Source organism: Perca flavescens, chromosome 2 (genome assembly GCF_004354835.1).
Source record: "Perca flavescens isolate YP-PL-M2 chromosome 2, PFLA_1.0, whole genome shotgun sequence".
NCBI classification, from domain to species: domain Eukaryota; kingdom Metazoa; phylum Chordata; class Actinopteri; order Perciformes; family Percidae; genus Perca; species Perca flavescens.
Window position 1 is genome coordinate 25,734,352 of NC_041332.1, and position 22,718 is coordinate 25,757,069.

The 22,718-nt window shown below is 39.8% G+C and overlaps 2 protein-coding genes across 4 annotated transcripts in view; both read right to left on the minus strand.

Moving 5' to 3' along the window:
* The window catches only part of si:dkey-162b23.4 (sodium/hydrogen exchanger 9B2), a 17,478-nt gene extending 4,630 nt beyond the window's left edge, over positions 1–12,848 (minus strand). The window contains exons 1-10 of one of the 2 annotated variants that reach the window (XM_028563802.1): positions 12,712–12,848; positions 11,320–11,554; positions 6,340–6,541; positions 5,833–6,003; positions 4,190–4,332; positions 3,696–3,823; positions 2,141–2,316; positions 1,615–1,721; positions 975–1,124; positions 663–771 (exon numbers count right to left, since the gene is read on the minus strand). In XM_028563802.1, coding sequence (XP_028419603.1) covers positions 663–771; positions 975–1,124; positions 1,615–1,721; positions 2,141–2,316; positions 3,696–3,823; positions 4,190–4,332; positions 5,833–6,003; positions 6,340–6,541; positions 11,320–11,442 — 1,309 coding nt within the window. In that variant the 5' untranslated portion in view covers positions 11,443–11,554; positions 12,712–12,848. Of the gene's footprint in view, positions 1–662; positions 772–974; positions 1,125–1,614; positions 1,722–2,140; positions 2,317–3,695; positions 3,824–4,189; positions 4,333–5,832; positions 6,004–6,339; positions 6,542–11,319; positions 11,555–12,243; positions 12,371–12,711 lie in introns of those variants that run through there. The other variant, XM_028563812.1, reaches the window with a different exon arrangement.
* A 168-nt stretch (positions 12,849–13,016) lies between these two features.
* bdh2 (3-hydroxybutyrate dehydrogenase, type 2) lies at positions 13,017–22,446 on the minus strand. Of its 2 annotated transcripts, none has more exons than XM_028602688.1 (10): positions 22,343–22,446; positions 20,570–20,660; positions 18,932–19,010; positions 17,402–17,498; positions 15,623–15,731; positions 15,202–15,262; positions 14,924–15,037; positions 14,550–14,608; positions 14,317–14,409; positions 13,017–13,263 (listed from the first exon to the last, which is right to left on the minus strand). In XM_028602688.1, the coding sequence occupies exons 2-10, from the start codon at positions 20,639–20,641 to the stop codon at positions 13,210–13,212; spliced, it is 738 nt and encodes a 245-aa protein (XP_028458489.1). In that variant the 5' UTR covers positions 20,642–20,660; positions 22,343–22,446; the 3' UTR covers positions 13,017–13,209. The 2 variants fall into 2 exon arrangements, with proteins under 2 accessions (XP_028458489.1, XP_028458495.1); XM_028602694.1 differs by having other exon boundaries at positions 20,570–20,657; positions 22,343–22,444.
* Positions 22,447–22,718: the final 272 nt, after the last annotated feature.

Consider the following 22,718-nt stretch of genomic DNA (forward strand, 5'->3'; position numbering starts at 1 on the left):
GTAGCATGTAATGGAAAAACGCCATAAGAAGGTAAAGTTGAGGTTTTAAAAAAATGCCCTCCACACCTGCTCATCTCTTTCAAAAGCCCCAAACTGTTTTTTTAATGGGCCAACGTGGATTTTTCTCCTTGACACACATAAGAGTCCAAAAGCATTAACATATTGTACTCCATTCCAAATACATGCAGTATGTCAACACAACAAATATCATCCTTAAGAAGAAGATGGTCTGAAGTCATGCCACAGTAAAGACAGTGAAATGTTTTAATCCTCAATGAAATCATTTTACAAGAAAATTATGTGTAGTCATGTTTCAATTACAGCTACTTGCAGAACACCAAAATATGTTAATTTTGCCGTTTGTTCTGTCTCGAATAAGATTACTTTTTTTTGGGAGAAATCTCAGATCTGTTTCCCTTGGACCTCTCATATGGAAACTTCAATGGAAGTAAAGTATATGAGTGCTAACACAGACTCAGGTTTTAGTATTTACTGGACACAGACAGAGAGATAAAAATCTACCGGGACCTCTTTTTTGGCTATGGAAATATATTTACATCCACACAGCCACATTTGAATCTCTCGCAGTGATAACAACCACCTCACTGTGTTATTTTGTGTGTGTGTGTGTGTGTGTGTGTGTGTGTGTGTTGCTGTCTCACCAACTGTGAGTCCCTCCAACTCAGAGATTCGAATTTCTGCCCCTATTAGTCCGAAGAGTAGAGGCTGAAACACGTCCCACGCCCACCCCACCACTTCCTCCACACGTGCCTTAAGACAAACAAAACAAACAGAAATGTTAAGGAAGGTTATCTTTGACATGAAGCACTGTAGACAATGAATAACCTACTGTACAAACCTTTACGTTGGTATATAGTATGCTTGAAAAATGTAAAGCCCTAAAGATGGATAATTGCGAAAAGAGAGCTGAAAAAAACGGCTGTAAGTACAACGTGGCATGCATATGTTGTTACCTTTTCTGACCCCCAGCCGAGGCCAGCCAGGAATGCCAACACCAGGGTGCAGAGGCCTCCAGAGCCAGGAAACCCAGCCACACCGCTGCCGAACACGGCAAAGACAGACAGACCCAGCACCAAGAAGGATCGCTTAATTACTAAATGTTTCTAGGTGAAGAAGACAGTCAATGATTAAATATAGAATATTTTCAACATAGTGACATTTATAAATACAGAACGCTACATATAACATTTGTTGGCAGGTATTACATAAGTCGTAACATTTTATATATAGTATTGGTTCATCTTAAAATGTTATTTACTTGACAACTTTTGAGTCTGACAGGCTATTTATTAAAATACACTAAAATACAGGATTATGTTAAGACAGCACAGTCCTAACTGTAATGTGAGGAAATTCATGACCCACAAAAACATCTCTTCCATTATATTCCAGTGTACATTATTTAGATGAACCCAAAGTGCACTCATCAAAGGTCCTCAGCATTTATCATTTCAAGTGGAAAGTTTTTTTTCACAAACACTGTTGGTTCTTCTTAAGTTGTTTCACACAGGCTGTGGTCTCGAGTGGTGTAAGGATGACTATGCAATAGCAAAACTAGCTCATGTCATTGTAACGCTGCATGGGCAGGCCCACCTGGTCAACACTAGGAAAGTACTGGATGAGGAAGCCTAGAAGAATCCCAGCAACCATCCCCCCAGACACCTCCATCACACCTCTCAGGAGGTTCCACCAAGTCGATCCTAAAAAGGAACAGCAGAGAAGATTTACAATTATTAGAATACAATAGACTGACTCAATTGTCCTAAATGTGTTTTAAATGCAGTTTATCATAGCCATACAGAGGCTCTGCAATATGGTAAACTGGAGTCATCATGAAACACAAAATGCACTGTGACTTGGCACAAAGAAATTCGATGTTTTTACCTGGAGTACAGTAAATAGCACACTCACACCCTCTGCTGAGCTTCTGACAAACTGCAGGCAGAAGTTACTTGTTTCATATGCTTCTCAGTGTTGACCTACACTGCAGTATACTAAACTGGCTGCCACTCCCCTGGAGATAAGGTGGTGATGCATTTCAAGAAAACAACATTGAAGTCATTCACCTCTTATTTCCCTTCAGCTCTCGCACACGCAAACACATACATCCCCAGGTTACCTGTGGCGAAGGCCATGCTCAAGCATGTGGTGAACCCCGTGATGGCAAGAATGTCGTCAAAGCTGCCTGCAGCCATCAGCAGGGTGGGGATGCCCTGCTCCACGCCGTAACCATCCTTCTGCAGCATCAGCATGGAGGGAACCACCACTGCTGGAGACACAGCGCCCAGCACGAAGCTACAATGTGGAGGAGATGGATCGTTTAAAACAAATAAAGAATTGCCTTCAAATGCACTTGGACATTTGCAAAAGGCAGGCATTCCTGCAGCATGATATGTTTATTTATTTATACTGTAGCTGAGATGTGGTACCAGGCCTGAATTTGATTCAATGATATTGATTCTCTAACGATGATCATTTTACTGAGCTGCAAACACAGACTTAGTTTATAAATTCTGAAATGTCCAATCATTCAAATTCTGCAAACACTCTTAAAAAAGAACTAAAGGGCACTCAAAGAGCGCAGACCTTCGCCAAGGCATGCCCTGTCTGGCAATGCTAACATAGCGACTTGATGGGGCGTTCACGTGAATTTTTCCATTTGGGATCTCATTTTTCCGAATATTTGGACACCACATGAATGCGGCACAAATGTCCGATGTTTCAATGTTAGTGAAAGTGAAAAATAATTTGTGTATTTGCCCCGTGATTCTGATCTGCTCCAGAATTGAATGGGTTCTTTCATGGCCCATGCTACACCCTTCCAACAGGTTTCATGAAAATCGGGCCAACGGTTTTTTAGTAATCCTGCTGCCAGACTGCCAGACGGACAAAAACATGGCGGAGGTAGTGAACAGAAAATTACTACACTCTTAATTCTTCTTCTTCTAAAATGACACACACAAAAATGTACATTTTAGTTGGGCAGTACAAAAATATTTGTATTGGCCCCATCCACTGATAAGCAGGCCATATGTGCAGATTAGAAAGCTCTTACACCAGTGACGTCACATGAATGTTGACCAGGTAGAAATATGAAGGCACTTATTTTGAAGTGTAGCGAGTAGCAAAATAAAGCCCATCATCCATCTTGTTGTCATTATAGTCAATGTTTTTGTCGCCCAACCCTGTTGTGTCTCTTTGCTCTGCCAGTGAGTGCCTGAAGATTATCTTTTTGTCTATGATACATTTTTTCATCTTTAACAGCACTTAAAGGTTCCAGGTTCCCTGAATTTACTACAAGTGAAACTGACTGGCCTCTGCATTTCCTTTCTTTTTTTCTGCCGTACGTTCGTTTCGTAAATGAGGGCCCTTGTGTTTAAGGCTCATACCGTCCATTGTTCGATTAATTCTGGGGACCTATGTCACATATCTCACCCCTTTCTTTCTCCCTACATTTCCTGTCTGTATCCTCACTGTCAAACCATTACATTAAAAAAAATGCAATGAAATTGATATGGTAAATGTATTTTTGACTCTTACTGGTCCATTAAAAAAGGAAAAGATTCATTAAAAGGAACTGTCTGTCTGTTCTAGACATACTGTTATGGTAATACACAGCCTGCTATTAAGCAGAAAATAAAGAGTGGAGATGGAGTGGGTGGTGTTTTACTTACCCAAGGATGAAGCCCCACACCCAGGGTAAGTCCATGAGGAAGTGCGACACCAGAGCTGTTGTGCAAGCCTCTATAATGCAGGGCCCAGCTGCCACACGTATGCACACAGATTTCAGTCTCCTCAGAGCCTGACAACACAGACATACCATTCAAGAGTTTGTTACAGTAATAGTTAACTTATGTAGTAGTGTACTTAGTGTAGTGATGCTTAGTAGTTGACACTAATTGAGTGAAACATCAGAAAATTGACAGAGAAAATGACTTGATAACACTGCTGCTAACCAATTAAGGTTTTACAGGTAATACAGCATTACCTAGTTACATCTTATAAAAGGCTCAGATGTGCTTGCTTTTCTTCATATCACTGGAAAATGAATATTTTTTTGGGGATTTTTGATTATGCACAGAGATGAGACTGGCACATATTTATTATATCTCTCTAAACATGTCTCTGTGCAGATACTAAGCTTCAAAAAATGGAGTACGTAGCATACCATGGGATCCAACCCCAGACCAGCTCTGGCCAGAATGATAGCCAGAGCGATGTTCCTCAGTGACGAAGACCATTTGAAGTCAATGTACACCCCGTCTGTTATAACTGGGATGTTTCTCAGCGTGAACCCCATCAGCAGCATACCTGCAACACAGCAGAGGGTGTGGTAAAGGAAAGATGATCCTTTAGGACCGTCTCTCACAGAGATACAGAACAAGAATAAAGACCACCTGTTGCTTTTTGAACTGACAGTGTTGAAGTTGGACATCTGAGACACAATGTAAGACTGTGACTGCCTTATAGCACTAATAACTCAAGTTTCAATATCCAAACCTTCTCTAAAAATCCACGATTAATCTGCCAATTCTTACGTAAATGAAAAAATGGCACCACCTTTACGCCACATTACTGAAGATTGTGTGTGAAAAAAACAAAGACAGACCAGTGATGAACTGCAACAAGGGAAATAATACATGCAGAGCAAATAGTTAGTTAATGAGTGTGGACAGAGGACTTTACTTTCAGCCTTCAGACTGACAACAATCTTCTAATATTGTAATCAGAAACAGACTGAAATGGTAAACAAGAATACTCTACATAAAAAACACAGGAAATAAAGTTTACATAGATATATCTTGGGAGTTTGTTTCAAAGTTGTACTTCAATCTACCTTCTTATGTCATTTGCGAATAAGGCGTGGTTCAAGCTTCCTTGATTTTATCCTGTTAGGGGCCCAGCTGATGTTTTATGATTTCCATTTCAAAATTCATAACACCAGGAATTCAGCAGTAAAATATTACTTTTCAAACTTTGCCAATGCTTACACTATATCCTGATCAATGCTGTGATTTATTCAAAGCCAGTATTAATGATGTAAAATAAAATATTAGATGGTATTCCATCACATCGGGTAAACAGGGCTTATTTAACCAGAGCCTGGCCAAGACTCACATCTCTCATATTTCATAATTACTAACAACATATATCTTTTGACTCCAACATCTTTTGATAAATAGCAGATCACTGACATGATAATGGTCCCTTTAGCTTGAAAATACAAGTTGGCTAACAATGCAACAAACGGAAGCAAAATAAAATTCTACAAAATACCAACAGAATCCAGTGCACCTGCAGCTAATGTGTACTCGGCTAAGAACGGAACAAGTGAGTAACATGATTGTACAGTTAATTAGGAACTCCCATTTGACCCCTATTTTTACTAAATGACAAAGGTGAAATGACTCAGTGGGTAGATTCCTTTGTTATAATTCACCAAATGAATACATCAATGGCTTAAAAATGTGCAATACTTTTTACATTAAGCCCCTGGACAGGCACATCACCTGTAGATGATTCAGAAGTAGATAATATCTGGCAGTTTTTACAACATAAAAATGTTGCTTGGGCCAACTCAATTAAATCAAATGCTTCTTGAATAATCAGATGGGCATACAATTGGTATACAACTGGAGCAAACTGGAGACAGTTGAAGTAGCCTATCTGGCTTACGCTTGGGCGGAAAGACCAGAAAAAGTATCACCTAAATATCACTCTGATGGAGGCATCTGTGTAAATAATTACTAAATAAGGTATTGTACAAACACACCAGCGTATAAAACATAACCACTAAAATCTCAGCCTTACCAAGGAGAGGTGGGAACGGTGGAAGTTTGGGCAGACGGATGAGAGCCACCACTTTGCCACCGATGAGTGCACAGATGAAGAGGATCGTGATGCCAAACAGGTTACCCCCTGGAAGACACTGTTCCTCGGTGATAGACCACACCACTCCAAAGAGCACAGCTGCCAGAAGGACTGGAGAGGACACATGGGACTGACATTAGATTATAGTGTCATGCCATATGTCACTATAGTGTTTGTGATGACAAGATTATTACATGTATTTTTGTTGTGTTATACTTGCTAACCTCGCAAACTTCTTCAAAAACAAGTAAAAAGTGTGTTTGTGTGTATACTGTATATGTATGCATTTCTTTATCTACAAAATTGCTGATTCTTTAGTAGTTAAAGTATACAAGATACTCATGTTATTTGCAGTTTTTCACAGTCCTGTGTGAAAGGAGGGATTGACATGGAATACATTTCCTGAATAAGAGCTCACTGAGCCAACTAGAGATCCCACTCGCTTACCTTTAGTAATGAGAGAGGCTAGAAGGCCTCTTGGTGGACATGGGCAGAATCTGTGGAGCAAGGGGCAGCAGACCACTGGCGGGTCTGTGTTAGTGCCAGCATCCACCACAGGGTTTCGAGGAATAAAATAGGTGGTCTCTTCTGTGGCATTTGGACTAGAGCAGCGCCGTACCACAAACTGGATCTGGTTCACATTTAGGTGCTAGAGAAGGAGGATCACAATATGCACAAGAAAAGGTCATGTTTGCCTGGTGGATAATGTTTTGTTAGATGCCTTAACACCACATCTGTAAATGCAATACATGATGAAGTAGTTTGCTTTACAAACTCAATTTTAGATATGTATTGCTTTTATAAATAGAACTAAAGTAATGTCTCACTAAATGGATTAAAATGCAGATTAGTGTTAAAATTCCAATAGTTTCTGATGCCTTCAAAATGACTATTGAGAGCAATGTTCAATGCAGTTATAGCATATATTTTTTAGTATCCAGTCAATATAAATGGGACATCTTACACAGAGCACCAGATCTACGGTGTCACACTGATACAAATATGAATGCATTTCTTATGAAAAGATAAGAAAACTGGAGGGAGGCGACTAGATGTTCCTGTAGCCTCTTTAATTGCCGAACCCTTATAGGCAAGGCAAGGCAGCTTTATTTGTATAGCACATTTCAGCAACAGGGCAATTCAAAGTGCTTTACATAAAACATTAAAGAGCAGTTAGAAAACAATTAAAAACAATTTAAAAACATTAATAAACAAATTAAAAACATTAAAAGAGAAGAATAAATAGAGCTCAACAGTCTCGCCCCTCCTCTGAGAGAACTTGGGTTCCGGAAGTAAAATTCCCATTCTCACACTGACGTCTGGAAAATCTGTACATAAAGAGTTTTAGACCATGCCTTGGGCTAACCACATGGTACGTGACTCATAAGCATACAACGTACCATTTCAAGTGAAAAAACTAAAGAAAATCCAAAAAAAGTCAACGGTACAAGACTGTGTACATATCGTCATTTCAGAGCGAAGGAACTACTCATTCCATAAACCACCGTGCACCACTGAATAACGGAAGCTACGTTAGTTTAGCTAACAGCTAATTTGGCTAACCCCTAGCTGAGACAGCATGTAATAACTTTAAAAGACCCTCAAAATAAAACCTGAAAATAACCTTTAAAATATATAACAGCTGTTACATCAGCTATAGCCTGCTTTCCCCAGTGTTTAGTTTGAGTTAACGTTATTTTAGACTGAATCAAGCTGTCAGCTAGCGTTTAGCCGAATTAGCTGTTAGCTAAACTAACGTTAGCTTCCCGGCGGAGGCTAACGGCAGAAGCGTGGAACAGATCGTGATTCGTGCAGCGTCATAAATCCTTGTGACAGATCGTGCAGGCAGCTCCCCCTCCTCACCAGCATGAGTTCCACCAATCAGAGGCATCACTGTGGGATTGTGGGATTGTTCAGGATTGTGGGTAATGAAGTACTTATCCAAGACATCGCGAATAAAAGACGTTTATCTCAAAACAAGGTTGGTGCCCCATGATTTTTGGCGCCTATACGAGCATATAGAATCCCTTAGTCACGTCAACATGCTGGTTTTAAGTCTACCATCGACGGTTACCATTTTATGGCTTATACTCCAATTTGAAAATGGAGAAATTGCATTGTATTTTTACTTCTGGAACCCGCTGTGGGCGGGACTGTTGAGCTCTATTAAGTATTGTCCCCTATCGGTAATGTTGACAAAGAGGTACGTCATGCCAGCAGATTACAGGCTAATGTTTCTTGGCAAATAATAGAGTAAAGATATGAACTTGGTGATAACTGGGACTCCTACAACACCCTCTTTGTCATATTTCCAGGTGAGTAGACCAAAGACTTTGCCTCTGGCTGCATTCTAATTAATTCTCACATTAGAATTACAGCAACAAGAGCGGGCACCCATATAAAGAGGTTTACTCCTCGACGCAGCGGGCCCGGGATCTATCTCCAACCTGCGGCCCTTTGCTGCATGTCATTCCCCCCTCTCTCCCCTTTCATGTCTTCAGCTGTCCTGTTGAATAAAGACCTAAAAATGCCCAAAAAATAATCTTAAAAAAGAAAGAATTACAACAACAAACTAGAACTGCAAGCAGTTATGAACGGGGCCCAAGCCTCCGATGCCATTCGCCTCCGATGCCATTCGCCTCTGATGCCATTCGCCTTCGATGCCAGTTGTCCGCGACGCCCCGGGGAGCCGCGCCAGTTGCCCCTGATGACCCGTGAAGCTGTGCCAATGCGGGACCCGATGCATTACGTAGGGGGGAGAAACTTTGGTGAATATTGAGAGGTTTGATGCACGAGGTCTGGGGTACTCTGCCGTTGCAAATGTAGTGGTTAACAGTGCCTCTCCATGGATATACAGAGTAGCTTTAACAATTCTCTACCATAAACAAACTTCTTAACCCCCCCTGACCACAGGGGACAGCAGATAGAAATGAGAGAGTGACTGAGAGGGTGGAGGGGGGGAGGCAGGTGTGGTGTTTGAAAGAGCAGGGGAGGTGGTCAAGTTGTTGTAAATGGTGTCATAGGCGCCGATTGATGTTTTCCTCCGAGGGTGCTCACAGGCGCACGTCGTTTAAAAAAAATAAAGTAGTCAAAAGTTGTTTGCATTTCAGAACCTTAGGAAATGGACAGTGGCCGACACGAGCACACGCGGCTATTAACTCGATAATAAAGCCGTAAAGTAGGCTTTCAACTCAGGACAGAGGCACTTCTCAGAAATACAGATACGATTGGAGATGAGAAGTTTAACTGACATGTGACCGCGATCAACTTCGTGGGAAATTAAGAATCAATGCCACCGACATAACCAATCACACTTTGACAGACTCTCCACTTAGCACCAACTGCAATGTTTAATTGCACGGTATCAGGGTGTATGAATGGTGTTGATTTCGGATTGAAAAAGTGGGAGAAAGTTTGTTTATTGTATTTAACACCAGGGGAGCACGCAAAAGCGAAAACCAAAACATAACAGTAAATATCAGTAAATATTGAGAAGTGTGACCTGCAAGGTCTTTGATACATTCCCATTGCAAATATTCCATTAAGATTGATTAACAGGGCAAAACACCTTTATGTTGATAATAGCGCCCACTAATGGCCGATCTTTGCCAAATTTGGTAGAGCGCCTCAGAACGCCATCCCAAACGAGCACCACAAATTTTGTGTTGATTGCTTTTACTGTGGCAGAGATATTGCAATTGCAAATTTCCCATTGAAATGCATTGAGAAAATTGTCGGGAAAACAAATAAACGTTGCTTATTGCGCCCCCTAAAGGCCGATCTTCGCCAAATTTGGTACACAGAATCGTAGTGGAATGTTGAACAAGGATCTCAAGTCAACTTTAAATTTAACCGAGATATGATATGATACGTGTGTTGTAGTTAGCTAGGACAATTTTTAGTTGTCAAATTGGCATACTTTAATGTAGCAAAATGATTTCCATAACTTTTTGTCAGGTCCATCTGGAAATGCTAACTACCAGGTTTCGTGCAGATCGGTCGCACGGCCTGGGACGAGTTCGAAAAAGTTGGTTTTGCACGTTGCGTGATACTGCGAAAAAACGTTTGCGCGGAAATGGGCGGGGCCTATATCAGGCAATTCAGCTTGATTCAAGGAACACATGGATGTAAGAATTTCTAATGTGTGATGTGTATTGTGGGAGTTAATGACAAATTGGTAGGTGTGATCCACGGCCCATTGTCCATCTACCCTGTAAATTTAAAGTTGTTCACATTAGTGTAAGTGGTGAATCTAGAGTTTGGTCACATTGGGTCCCATAGGCCACGCCCACTTTGACCCCTCGGTACTCCATTCTAGGGTTGGCCTCAGGATTGGCCACAGATGGTACTCATCAAATTTCGTATAAATCGGATGAGCCATTCATGAGATATAAACTTTTGGTTCTTGTAGCGCCCCCTAGTGACCGATTTTCGTAAAACTCATGGAGTACCTCCCGAGGGTCATGGCAAAGAATGATCTAAAGTTTGGCCTTGATAGCATTTATTTTGTCTAAGATATGCCAAAGTTGGTGTTTTCATAGTTAGCTACACAAATTTGTTTGTGCGTAATATGCACAATTTTTATATTATAACAATTCTTTCCATAACTTGGTCAGTCTGGGGATGCTACGTTCCAAGTTTCGTGCAGATCGGTCGCACAGTCTAGGAGGAGTTCGAAAAAGTAGGTTTTTCATATATCGCGATTTTTCAGGCATAAAAGTCCAGGCGGAAATGGGCGTGGCCTATATCACGTGATGCAGTTGGATCCAGGGAACGCGTCAATGTATTGTTTTTGAATGTCGGGTGTACGGTGTGGGAGTTATGGGGCCAAACGCGTTTTTTCTGCTATAGCGCCACCTAGTGGTGGAAATGGGTCAATTTTTGCGACTGAGGTCCTTGCGGGGTTTTTGACCAGTCCTGAAAATGGCATCTCCCCACTATGTACGGTTTAGGCTGCAGTCTGAGTTTTAGGCGGAGAAGAATAATAATCCTTAGAAAAACAATAGGGTTCCACAGCCCTGCTGTGCGAACGGCGTAGCTATTGCTACCGCCGGTTCTTGCAGACTCGGGCTTGGACCCCTAATTAACAAATTATCTCAGGCAAACAACTAATTTGACAAGGTTAGAGAAGAGTATGTTAAAACATAGAAGAAGCAAAACAAAACAGCGGACTAAAGTGAGAGACAAAGAAGCAGAGACACATGACAGTAACCAAATCATTTATATGGGGAGCTTAAAATTTCTTATTTAGTGAATGAAATAAAAAAACAAAAAAAACACAAAGGCTATGTAATTGTTTTGTTTTGTCAAGAACCAATACATATTGGCTTACAAACACACTTTTTTTTTTTTAAGTTTTGACAACCTTACTAGAAACTGATAATAAGGTTACACCAGAGAACAGAGATTCTTATTAAAATACTATACCTCCACATGATTCGCAGCAGGAAAAGGAATGATTTCCAGCAGCGGACTGGGTGCTGGACTAGGTGCTGGACTGGGTGCACGGCTGGGTTCCGGGGTAGCAAGCTTGGGCTGAGTGTCCTCCATGGCTAGTTTTTCTGGTGCACTCACTTCTCTCTCACATTACATCAATCCGAGGGGTGGGGTTGGCCACTGATGGGCAGTACCTTCTCTTCTGCGTCTGTACGTCAGGCTTTGACTGCAGGCCAACACGGTTTTATCAGTAGATAAAAACAAAAATATTGTTTACTTAATAAATAATGGAAAACAGTGGTGTTGGTACAGGTGTGAAGATTAACCTCACACACAGGCCTATTTTTTCTAGACATACCGGCTTTATAGTGAAGATGTCCAATTCATATTTTTGACCAAATATCTCAATATAGATACTGCGACGATATTTCATTTTGTAATACTAAAACAAAATTGTTTTAACATTACACTGTTTTGACCGTTGTTTATTATGGAATTGTTATTTTTAACTCATTATTTTTAAGATACTCTTTTTTTTATGAGACACTGGGTCATTATTTTGATCTTTTTTATTGCATTGGCAGAAACGGGCTTCCATAGTTTATGGCAACAGACGTCCGTTAATCCACTTGCGATCAGACGGACCACACTAATCAATGCTTAGCGTTACAGCTCGACCATATGGCACATGTAGCTAGCTAGTGGATGCTTGGGCAAGTAGGTTAGAGATAATTAGCAACTGTCAACATAGCCATCTAGCTAGCTAGCTAAGCAAATCAAATGTTTGAGATGGGGTTGTGCTGGCGTGTGATTTCAGTGTACTGCTGAACCCATTTTCGGACAAGAACATTCTTTCTCAATACATGCAGCTAACTAGCGCTACAACCAACATATGTCCTCATCATAGTGACTTACTTAAAATATTAGCCACTGTGTCATTTCACTGACAGCCGTTTACAAAACAACGGAGATGGAACCAGAATGTTTCCCGATGCATCTTGAGCCTAATCTCGTTACTGAAGTCCCTGTGTCTGTAAGTAAACGCGACGTGAACGTTACACGCGACCGCCGTGGACTAGACGCTTTCGATTTACCCGTCTATCGATTATTTAACAATATATAACAAAGCAAAGCATAATTGGGCCTTCTATTCTGACACATATGGGTTTAATCATCTATCTGCAAGAGGGGAGCGTTGTCTAATATTGGATTCCTTGGCAGTAACAGTCAGCTGGCTGTGTGCTTCCCATATATCTATGTGTGCTTCCGACCAACTGTCAGTGAACTTTCCACAGGTACGGCAGCTATCTATAGACACCACTCCTGACCCCTCTGACGGGGCTCCCTAAATATGTAACGTCAATAAACAAAAAAAACGCTCACCTCATGTCGTAAACACCGTCATTGCGTGTGAACTTTCAGTGTGCAGCGTTCCTGGCAGTCACGAGGCAGATAGAGCAGCTGGGAATGAGGCGGATTAGTGATGGCCAAGCAAGTATGTATATTACCGCGCACCGGAGTGCTTGGTTGGAGGGAAGTAGGGGTCAATTATAAAAGCCACTCATGGGTATTTATGAAGACGTTTATAATAGATGTTTAAACATATTTCATTATTAATCCCATTTACAGAATGCTTTGTAAAATATTTAACAATTGATGGATTTATAATAAAGTGATAATACATTGTAGCTGTGATAAAGTCCATTTATTACAATGCCAGTCAACATATTAATATTTTGACATTGCACACATTTGCAGCATAGATTCAAGTTAGAAAATGGGCAATGTCTCCCACAAAATCAGTAAACAATAATACGCAAATCAAAAGAATAAGCAAGTGTGATTTATTTGGGCTTCAAATAGTCATAATGAGCAGTTTCCTCAGAGTCTCCATCCTCCATCGATGATTTGCTCTGTCCCAGTCACATAGGCAGACTGTGAAGGAGCCAAGAACCATCAGATCACTGGAAATAATGTCACTACTACAAACAAATCAAAAACAACTTTACAACTGGGATATTTAAAGTTTACTTTGGGGTTAAGCAACTAGCTCTCCTCTTTAAAAGGTCCAGTGTGTAACGTGTTTAGTTGTTCATTATCAAAATCGGTATTGCCCGTTCACAAACTTGTCCTTTTCATGAATATTTACCTCCACCATCAATTCCAAGTATTCCTTTTGGCTTGAAATGTTATGTCTGCATTCACATGAACTGGGGTAGACGCTCCATATTCATGCGCCATCTTGAAATATGTTAGCTGGTACGGGACATACAGGACATACTGCTCCGCCTTTCTGGTTTTCGCTGTCACATGATAAACTCACAGATGCTGCTAATGCTGCTAATGGGTTTCGTAGCTTCCTGGCTTCGGCAAGTTTGAAGAAGGAAACATGGAGGACCACACCTATTCAAAATCCAAATTTTAAGAACAGGAGTCCTCTTCTTCGCCCAGAAAAAGAAAAAGGATATTGAAAATAGAAAGAGACCGGCTTTTTGAAGCGTGAAGGCTACCGTAGAACTAATGCGTACTTTGAACTGTGTGGTGCGAGAGAGGTGATTGCGATATACAATCTCAACGCTATATGGGAGAAATTCCTACACATTGGACCTTTAAAAATATTTTTTAATCAGACACCAAAAATAAAGTCTGAAAAATCTTTTGATTATTTGATATTGTGAAAATAAAAACATTTTCAATTATATTGTCTGTAAATGTTATTTCCCACCATGAGGATCTGAAGCATTTAGATTTAGTTTCAATGCATTCTTCCCATTGCCAGGAAAATAATTCTAGTGAATCCTTTATTTATTTTAACATATTGGTCTGTGTTAACTCTCACTAGGTTGCAAAGCCCCTCAAATCTCGAGATTAGAATACATAGTACATGGACCTCCGTGTAGCTACGGCCATGCAAACTCTGCCTGACTGTTGATGCAGAGTACCACATAACATATGTATGACTGAAGTTAATTATCTGCAAGCACTCACCTCATCTGAGGCCAGGTACACGCACAGGTATGCTACCTCTTCAGCTGTGCACATTCTGCCAGTTTTCTGTCTTGCCATGAAATCCTTGTAAGACTGAGAAGTTACAGAAAAAGAGAGAGAGGAGTTACAGTTGTAGCATTCATTATCTCCAATACCCAGAATATCTTCTTGTGGAAAACAAGATAAGATGTACCTGCCAGATTAAGATTGGAGAAAATCAGAGTCTATCATACCTGTTCTGGGTCAGGTTGGGCCTGGATCCTACCCCTTAGTGATGGAGTATCAACAGTACCTGAGCAAATATAAAATAAAAACCTTAACTTTCTTCTGAAACCTTCATTATAACAACACTATTACATTCATATACATAGATACCCTTTGACTAATTGTATGATTTTGATGACCAAATAGGTATAATTGGGTTTAGTTAGTTTGCACAGCAGTTATTTAGACTGGCTTTGAAGGGACAAACTGATATTTTGTTTAATTTGTTTTCAGGGATGTCTACAGTACACTGTGATCAATTAAAATGCTAGTAACCTCAAGCAATACTCGAGGAAAAATAAAAGGACACATGCTTTTATTTTGTAAGGCGTTCTAAACTTACCAGGACAAACACAATTACAGCGAATGCCTTGATCAATGAAATCAGCCGCTATAGATTTCGTGAGCCCAATGACTGCAGCCTTGGAGGTACTATAGACACACCGGTTCACAACACCTGCGTTGAGGAAACACATATGTCACTCACACGCAGAGCAATTATCTGAGCTAAGAGGATTACAATGAACATGGTCATACTTCCAACAACTTCATGTCCCTTTAATTTGGCATATTTGTTCTACAATCATCTACATTGAAATATATCTGTGAAAGTGTAAGTACCTTTTATGCTTGATGCAACAGATGCCATGTTAATAATGTTTCCTGACTTCTTTGCCAACATCTAGAATGACAAAATAATTTAGGAAGGTGGCATTTAAACAGAACATAACTGGTAAAATCAAGAGTAAAATTATGCAACAGTCTTTATTTTAATGTAACAAATAAACGAGAACTGTGCTATGATCCAAGCAATAAATTTCCCTTTGAGATAGTTTGGTTAGTTTGCTACTAAAGCTGGATTAGTGAATGGGCAGTCACTGGCCATCATGTCACAGGCTTAGAGTAATACAGCTAATCCCAGCGGACAAAGGATGAGAACAAAAGAAAAGCATATGTCACTCAATTTACAACAGCACCTATTTCATTCTCTCAACAACAGGATGAACAGTGTTAAGCATTTGGTAAAGTGGGCAAAGGTCACCTTAGGTAGGAAAGCCTTGCTCATGAGGTACATGCTCCGGACATTCACGTTCATGGTGAAGTCCCAGTCGGCCTCTTCGCAGTCCAAGATGGAGCCGTGGTGCACAAACCTGCATGCAGTAGATGACATGTAAACTCAGATTTCATGGTATTACAAAGGATATTACATGTAATCATCAATACATATAGCTTCAGCTAAGAAGTAAAATACCTCATAATGTCAATCCAAATCAAAACAGAAGAGCATTAGAGATCGACATGAGATATAAATTATTAAATAGAAAATAAATGCTGGTCGAAATGCTGTGTTAACATTTTATTGAGCCTTAGAAGGTGTCAATTTAGAGACCTTAGTTAAGGAGATTTAAAATAGGTAAAGTAGAGGTTAAATCTTCAGGTATAGGGATTTAATAATTGTAGATAAGCAGGTGGAGACAGCAAAACATGTAGAATCGCTATGCACACAGTATGTATGCCAAAAGATAAGGCTGGCCAGTGTACAGTTAGTCATGTACATATTCAATTCACCAATTTGAACTTTTCACTGTTTGAGGCTCAAATATTACATACAGGTTCGTATCGGTTGAGGCCTGAAGAAATCTCAAACTGAGGCAGAGGCTGTAGCACAGCAAGGACTGCCTGGTGTTATGCTGACTTCATGTGGCTCTTCAGGGCCAACTCACCCATACTCGATAGGTCAACATTTTTGATGAAGATAAAGATCAATATCCTGCCATGCTGGATTAAATTTACACTTTCCCTACTTTTGATTCTTAACAATTTAATTATGACTTCATGAACAAAACTTTGTTTTGGCACTTTGTTAAAGCTACATTGTGTAAGAATTTCTCCCATCTAGCAGTGAAATTGTGTATGACTAACTCAATATTACTTTCTAGCCCTTCCCATTCCACGTTTTAACTGCTACGGTGGCCGAACACGAAATTAGCTCTTAGTATCTCCATCGTTTACACTCAGCTGTTCTAGCCACTCCGATATTAACTTTGGTCTTGTTGCTTTGCCTGTCGCGTTGTCGTTTTAATTCTCTTTTTCGCTTCACTGGTGAGTAATCTTCCCCCGGAGGTATGTCCCTCTTTTGCTAATGTATTTTAAAGATGGAGGCGCAACATGCCGGCTGCATTCCAGCAACTTGCTCGTATGTATTCTGAATGATTCTAAATGGCAGATTCTACGCTTACAAGAATACTTTGATTAGTCAGTGGAAGTAATTACACATGAGTGAGCACATATTTGTGAAAGAACAAAGTTTTTTTTGCTAAGAATCAACTCCAAATTACACAATGTAGGTTTAAGAAAAGGGGCCATTGTCAAGGTATTTCAGATTTGTTCCTCCTCAAAATCGAATTGATTGAAAAGACAAAACCAAAAATGTGTCTGTCTCTCAATACTTTCTGACTTCCCCTACTGAAAATGTAAATTTTTAAGAAATGGTGCCATATTAAATGTCGTTTTTTTGGCTTTATTATATAATTAGGGAATTATATAAAACATCTGGGCACTGTCTAACAGGCGTAGATAGTGCATTTGTTGTGGACTTTTTGAGTGCTAATGAATATTTTCAGCAGCACGATGGTGCATGTGGGATCAACTCAAATAAACCACATTGCCCATTTTAATGGGTAATGAAGGAACATGTCACCCAGTGCAACAGTTTGTCTAATTGATGATATTTTCTTCAGAGTCAATGCTCCACGTTGTGTTAATCAGTATTACTGCTCTGGTAAATCAGGACAACATACAGGAAAGAGGGAAAACATACCCAGCAACATTGAACAGCACATCTACGTGGTCATGCTCCTTGGCCAGGGCTTCGACTTGGTCTTTCTTAGTTACATCCACGATCTTGGTCTTTATCCCTGTTGGTGAAGAGAAAAAGAGCTTTGATTGTGGAGACACTTGCTCTGATTTAGAATTTTGTCTTTGGTATTTAACATATTATTGCATGAGATACTAGCTGAAGATGAGGCAGTCAGTCCCCTAAATAAATAAAGCAAGTGAAGTGTATAGACAAAATCACCTTCTTTTCTGACAAGACTGCCTCAAATCTGCATAATTACACACACGTTCACACCTGGCTGCTGGACAACCTCTATCATTTCCTGCTGGCCAGTCAACAGCTCTACAGCTGTTGACTTCTGGTTGGTGGGGTGATGAACAGTGGCAATAATGATAATGGAACTATGACTAAAATAGTAGTTGTAGTAGTTCATGGCATAGCAGGGCGTTACAGGGTATAGCAGGGCATAGCAGGGCACTGCAGGGCGTAGCAGGACATAGCAGGGCATAGCAAGGCACTGCAGAGCATAGCAGGGTTTAGCAGGGCATTGCAGGGTGTAGCAGGGCATAGCAGGGCGCAGAGCAGGACCACAGCGACAGCTGCAACCATGATTTAGGTGCCACCCTAATCAAAGGTAAACTGCTGGGCGAAAAAACATTAGGACTCCCCAATAAGCTCCCCAGAGCTAAGTTAGTAACAAGCATTTCTGGGACATGGATACACACAGATGGAAAGAGATGAGAGAGGAGCTCAGTGTGTCAAAAGGAAGTCCCCCGGCAGTCTAAAACTATAACAGCATAATTAAGAGCTGGTGCAAGGCAAACCTGAGCCAGTTCAATAAGGGTTGGTAGATGAACCTGACGACTATGAAGAGAATCAGAGAAGAGAAGGGGTGCTATATGATATACAGGTTATGATATGATGGGGAGAGCATGGTTTTGTAGTGATGAGTCTACTGTACGTATACTGACTATTAGGAAAGTATAAATGTATTGGGAAGATCAGTGAGCAGTAATTCACTCATACATGCATTAAAAACATGTCATCTATCATCTTTTGTGAGGCTGTCTAAGAAAACTACTTGTAGGTCATTTCTGCTGAAAAATTAACTTGGATTAAAAAACGTGCTGAAACGAGAAAATTAAATGAACTATTATTATTAATCAATTCAGTTGTTTTTCTTGAGCAAAAATGCCAATAATCCTCTGGTTCCAGCTTCTCAAATATAATATTATTATATCTTTCTATAATAGTAAAAAGTAAAGAAAACAGGCAGATTATCTGACAATGAAAATAATCATTGGTTGCAGCCCTAAAAAATGGTTGACAAACAAGACTAAAAGCTATGGAAATGTATCAAATTCATCTTGTTAAAAGCTACCAAGTTACATAGGTTAATGCAAGATCAAGTTGTGAAAGAATTTGACAAAAGTTGCAACACATGCCTCGACCTGGCTGCATCACACTGGTTACCCAGCAGATGGCAGCCAGACCAGCACAAATAAATCTTACCAGGAATGCCGTCCAGCTCTTTCAGCTTCTCTCCATTGATGTCCGTTGCTGTGACTAGAGCGCCCTCCTTTGCAAATGCCTACAGAGTTTAAAAACTTGAGTCAATGTCTGCATATGTCATGGTGTAAAACGTGTAGGCCAGTATTGTAGAACAAGTTGTAAGTATTTTGGAATGATCCTGTGATTGGCACAAATATAAATGAACTAAAATGGCTATGGCTGTTTTGGTAAATAAGCTTTTCACTATGAAAAAACTAAAAGCTGGGATCATTAAGATGCAGGCCTGTTTTTCTACTTCTTATCGAATTTGAATTGCCACCCGAAGTCGCTCTGACTTCAGGCAATAATTAATGTCACAGGGCTGACACCAACATCTCACTTATCTATAGACATTGAATTTTTGAATTGAACTTTAAATCTATTCCACGTGAGTGACTGCATCATTAACCAGTGGTGTAGTCTAATGTATTTTAGCGGGTATACTGTACTAGATAAATGGACCAGAATGGACACATCAAAGTGGGGCGTCTGGGTGTCCTCCCATGCGTCAAAGACTTAATTTCCTGCATTCTGATACACTTCAATGCACCAATTTACGGTGGAAATACCTTTATTTAGCCTATTGAAAGAAAACACAGATAACAATTCAAAATATATCAAAAATATAATGGAAAGTATGTTGTTTCATGTCATTGTGCATTTTTAAGTGAGTATATGGAAATCCTGGAGCTTTCTTAGTGGGTATACTGTGTATACCTGCGTATCACGTAGACTACACCACTGTCATTAACCATGCAGCGAACAACATCTGCAAAATACACCTTTTAAAGTCCAAATGGAAAAAGCTGAATAGTTCCCTCACACTTTTAATATGTGATTTAAACATAATGATCTACAGAGACATAAATAGACCTATCTTTATTTGAATTCCTCGATGCTACACAAAACACAAATCCCTGCAATACAAGGCACGGTTTTAAAGATCTCACTTGAAGGGAATGAATTTTATGATGGCCCAATCTTGAGAAGGATATGTGTGCATGAGAATGTGTTTTGCTATCTCGTTGGCAAGAATATCATCAGAGGATTGTGCATGAGGATTGCCATGAGCCTGTGTGTGTATCCTCTCAAGATCCACTATCAGAGCAGTTATTTACAGCACACGCATGTGGAGTGATAGCATATTGTAAACATTTATACAGAAAGTCTATAATCTTCATGTAAGGCGAAAATGGTTGTTTCTATAACACAATTTAGCCTATTGATTACATTTTTTTTTACAGCAGCTTATACATTTTTAGTGGAATTTAGCTTTTTCCACTGTTTTGTATAAAAAGTAGAAGTCAAGCAGGCTACTAAACATATGCACATAGTGTGTGTTTCTGCAGAACAGTAATTTGGAAGAAAAAATGTTTTGGATAACCATTATTTTTGCAGTGCTACATTTGTACCTTTTCAAAGGACTGTAACAGAAGATATAACGTACGACAGGATGAAATCTTCCATTTGCATTACACAAAAACTGGTTGAAATATGTAAAGTCAAAATATACACTGCTATGGCAAGCTATTCAATAAACAATTCCCTCTGTGATTTGGTTGGAACTATGAGAAGTGAGAAGTTCTTATAGCTCATTACTATTGCTGCAGCACGTCCAATCCCCTGAGCGGCAGCTGACAACACAATCACTTTCCCATTGAGGCGACCCATAGTGCACCTTTCACTGCTGCTGTGATCAAAACAAACAAACAGAAAATATTGCACAATGCACGAGAACAACAGGCAGGGATGCACCGAATCCAGGATTTGGCCGAATATTGAGCTTTTTGACGGGGTTCGGTTTCTCCCGAACCTTAGAATTTTTTTCCACCGAACCGAACCCTACGCTTGCACTACACGCGCTACGCTGGTCGACGTAATGACGCCACCATTGATTACGGGAAGGTGTTTACGTAGGTGGACCGTTCAATGCAGTGGTCTGTGAGAATGTGAAAATGGAAAAAGTGTTGTTTGTCAGTACTTTTCAGTCAAAAGAAGGCAATTCAAGTCGAGCTACATGTTCAATTTGTAATGCCGATTTGTATCGTGGTGGCAATGACCCTAAACACACAACATCGCTGCTGTTAAAACATTTGTGTATAAAACATCCAAAAGAGTTGTGCAACGTTATTTACTTCATTAATGTGTTTACTGTGTTAATGGACTGAGGATAGGAGTAGGGTTCGGTATTCAGCAGAATCTTAACCAGTGGAATCGGTATTCAGCCAAACCCCAAAAATCTGGAGTCGGTGCATGCCTAACAACAGGTTCATTTTTTAATGATAAAGGCTCTCTTTATTGTCATAAAAACAATCTCCTGTAGAGCATTCTTTAGATATTTACAAATGTGTTCATGAAAGAATATTTCAGCTGTGAGTTTGCAGTAATGAATGAAAGATGTTCACAAAACATGTATTGATCCAAATACTGGATCTAAGTACTAAAAACCTATAGCAGAGATTACAAGGTGTAGTATCAGATTTATTTTATTTACTTATTAAGGGTAATCACTGTTAGTGCTGGGTTTCGTTCAAAATCTTTTAATACTGATACCAGTACCGATACGGTGAATTCCTGCACAATACTTTTATTTTTTATACCAATTTAATACATTATGGTACAAATCTTTTTGTTTTATTAAAAACAAATTCAAAAGCCAACAGACTTTGTAGGTTTTATTTTTTAAATCCCGATGTACTTTTCATGCCTGCTGTAGGCCTACTTCACCAAGGCCGTTTGAAAGAGTGCAGATGTAAGTCGTCTAGTTGCACAGGTGTTTTCAGCAATGTGGCCACACCCCCTCAGACATCGGCTAATAAATAACCCATTTGGGCAAATTGGCACCATAAAAAGTATGCCGAAATAGCCATTACAAGTTTTTATTTACAATGGACCCATAAATAGTCATACAACTATTACTGGATTAGTTTAATACTGAAGTAAACTTAAAACGTGATGATTCTCAGGCAAGTTCCGCTATAAGGAACGTCTTTTTTTTCCTTAGAGCAGCTTTCCAACCCAGCCATTGCTAACCGTACAGTTCAGAATAAGGAAGACGATCAATAGTAAATGTTTTTCATGGGGACTTGACTGTTTTGGTGTTGCATTGAACTACTTTGTCCAAAGAAAATGGTAATGCCTATTTCTTCAGCACAAAAAGTCTGCACGATCCGACTTATTCTGAATGATACTTTGCCTGTTTCTTTGATTCAGATCGTTGCATAACACGGTTCTTTTAACGCACTCACCAACTCTACACTTAAACACTTAGCTAAACAAACTGTGACGACCTCCACTGTGGAATTTGTACACTTATAGATTGCAAAATCAACTAGAGTTACACGCCTAGAAAAACTCGTTTTGGAAACTCACCCTCTGTTCTCTGTTCAAGTCAGACACAAACGCAGAGCAGCAGTCCAACATGTGACCTTCTGTTTGCAATACTATTGGTTCTATACTAGGAAGTGTGCATGACAGCAGTTTGTTTTGAGAAAATGAGTACGGTGCTACGTTGTGCAGTGTCTTTTTAGCCGAGAATACATATATTTAACCAAGTTTTAAGCTACCTCTTTAATTGTGTTAAAATCTGTTCTTAGAGGCTCCTTTTTTTGATAAATGCAGCCATGGCTGATATTAGAGACAACTATAATTATAACTAGGGTGCTATTAAAAACATGCAGGAGCTCATTTTTCTTCCGTCTTGATAATGAAATCAACTAGCTTTGGAAAAACCTAGACATTGACCTTT

What these genes read in the sequence shown, in the direction of transcription:
- bdh2 (XM_028602688.1), bottom strand. Translation starts at nt 20,641, where the DNA reads ATGGGTCGCCTCAATGGGAAAGTGATTGTGTTGTCAGCTGCCGCTCAG. An exon ending in TTGGACGTGCTGCAGCAATA is followed by an intron (nt 19,011 to 20,569) that starts GTAATGAGCTAT and finishes TAAACTCTGTAG; the next exon opens with GCATTTGCAAAGGAGGGCGC. An exon ending in AGAGCTGGACGGCATTCCTG is followed by an intron (nt 17,499 to 18,931) that starts GTAAGATTTATT and finishes CTTCACCAACAG; the next exon opens with GGATAAAGACCAAGATCGTG.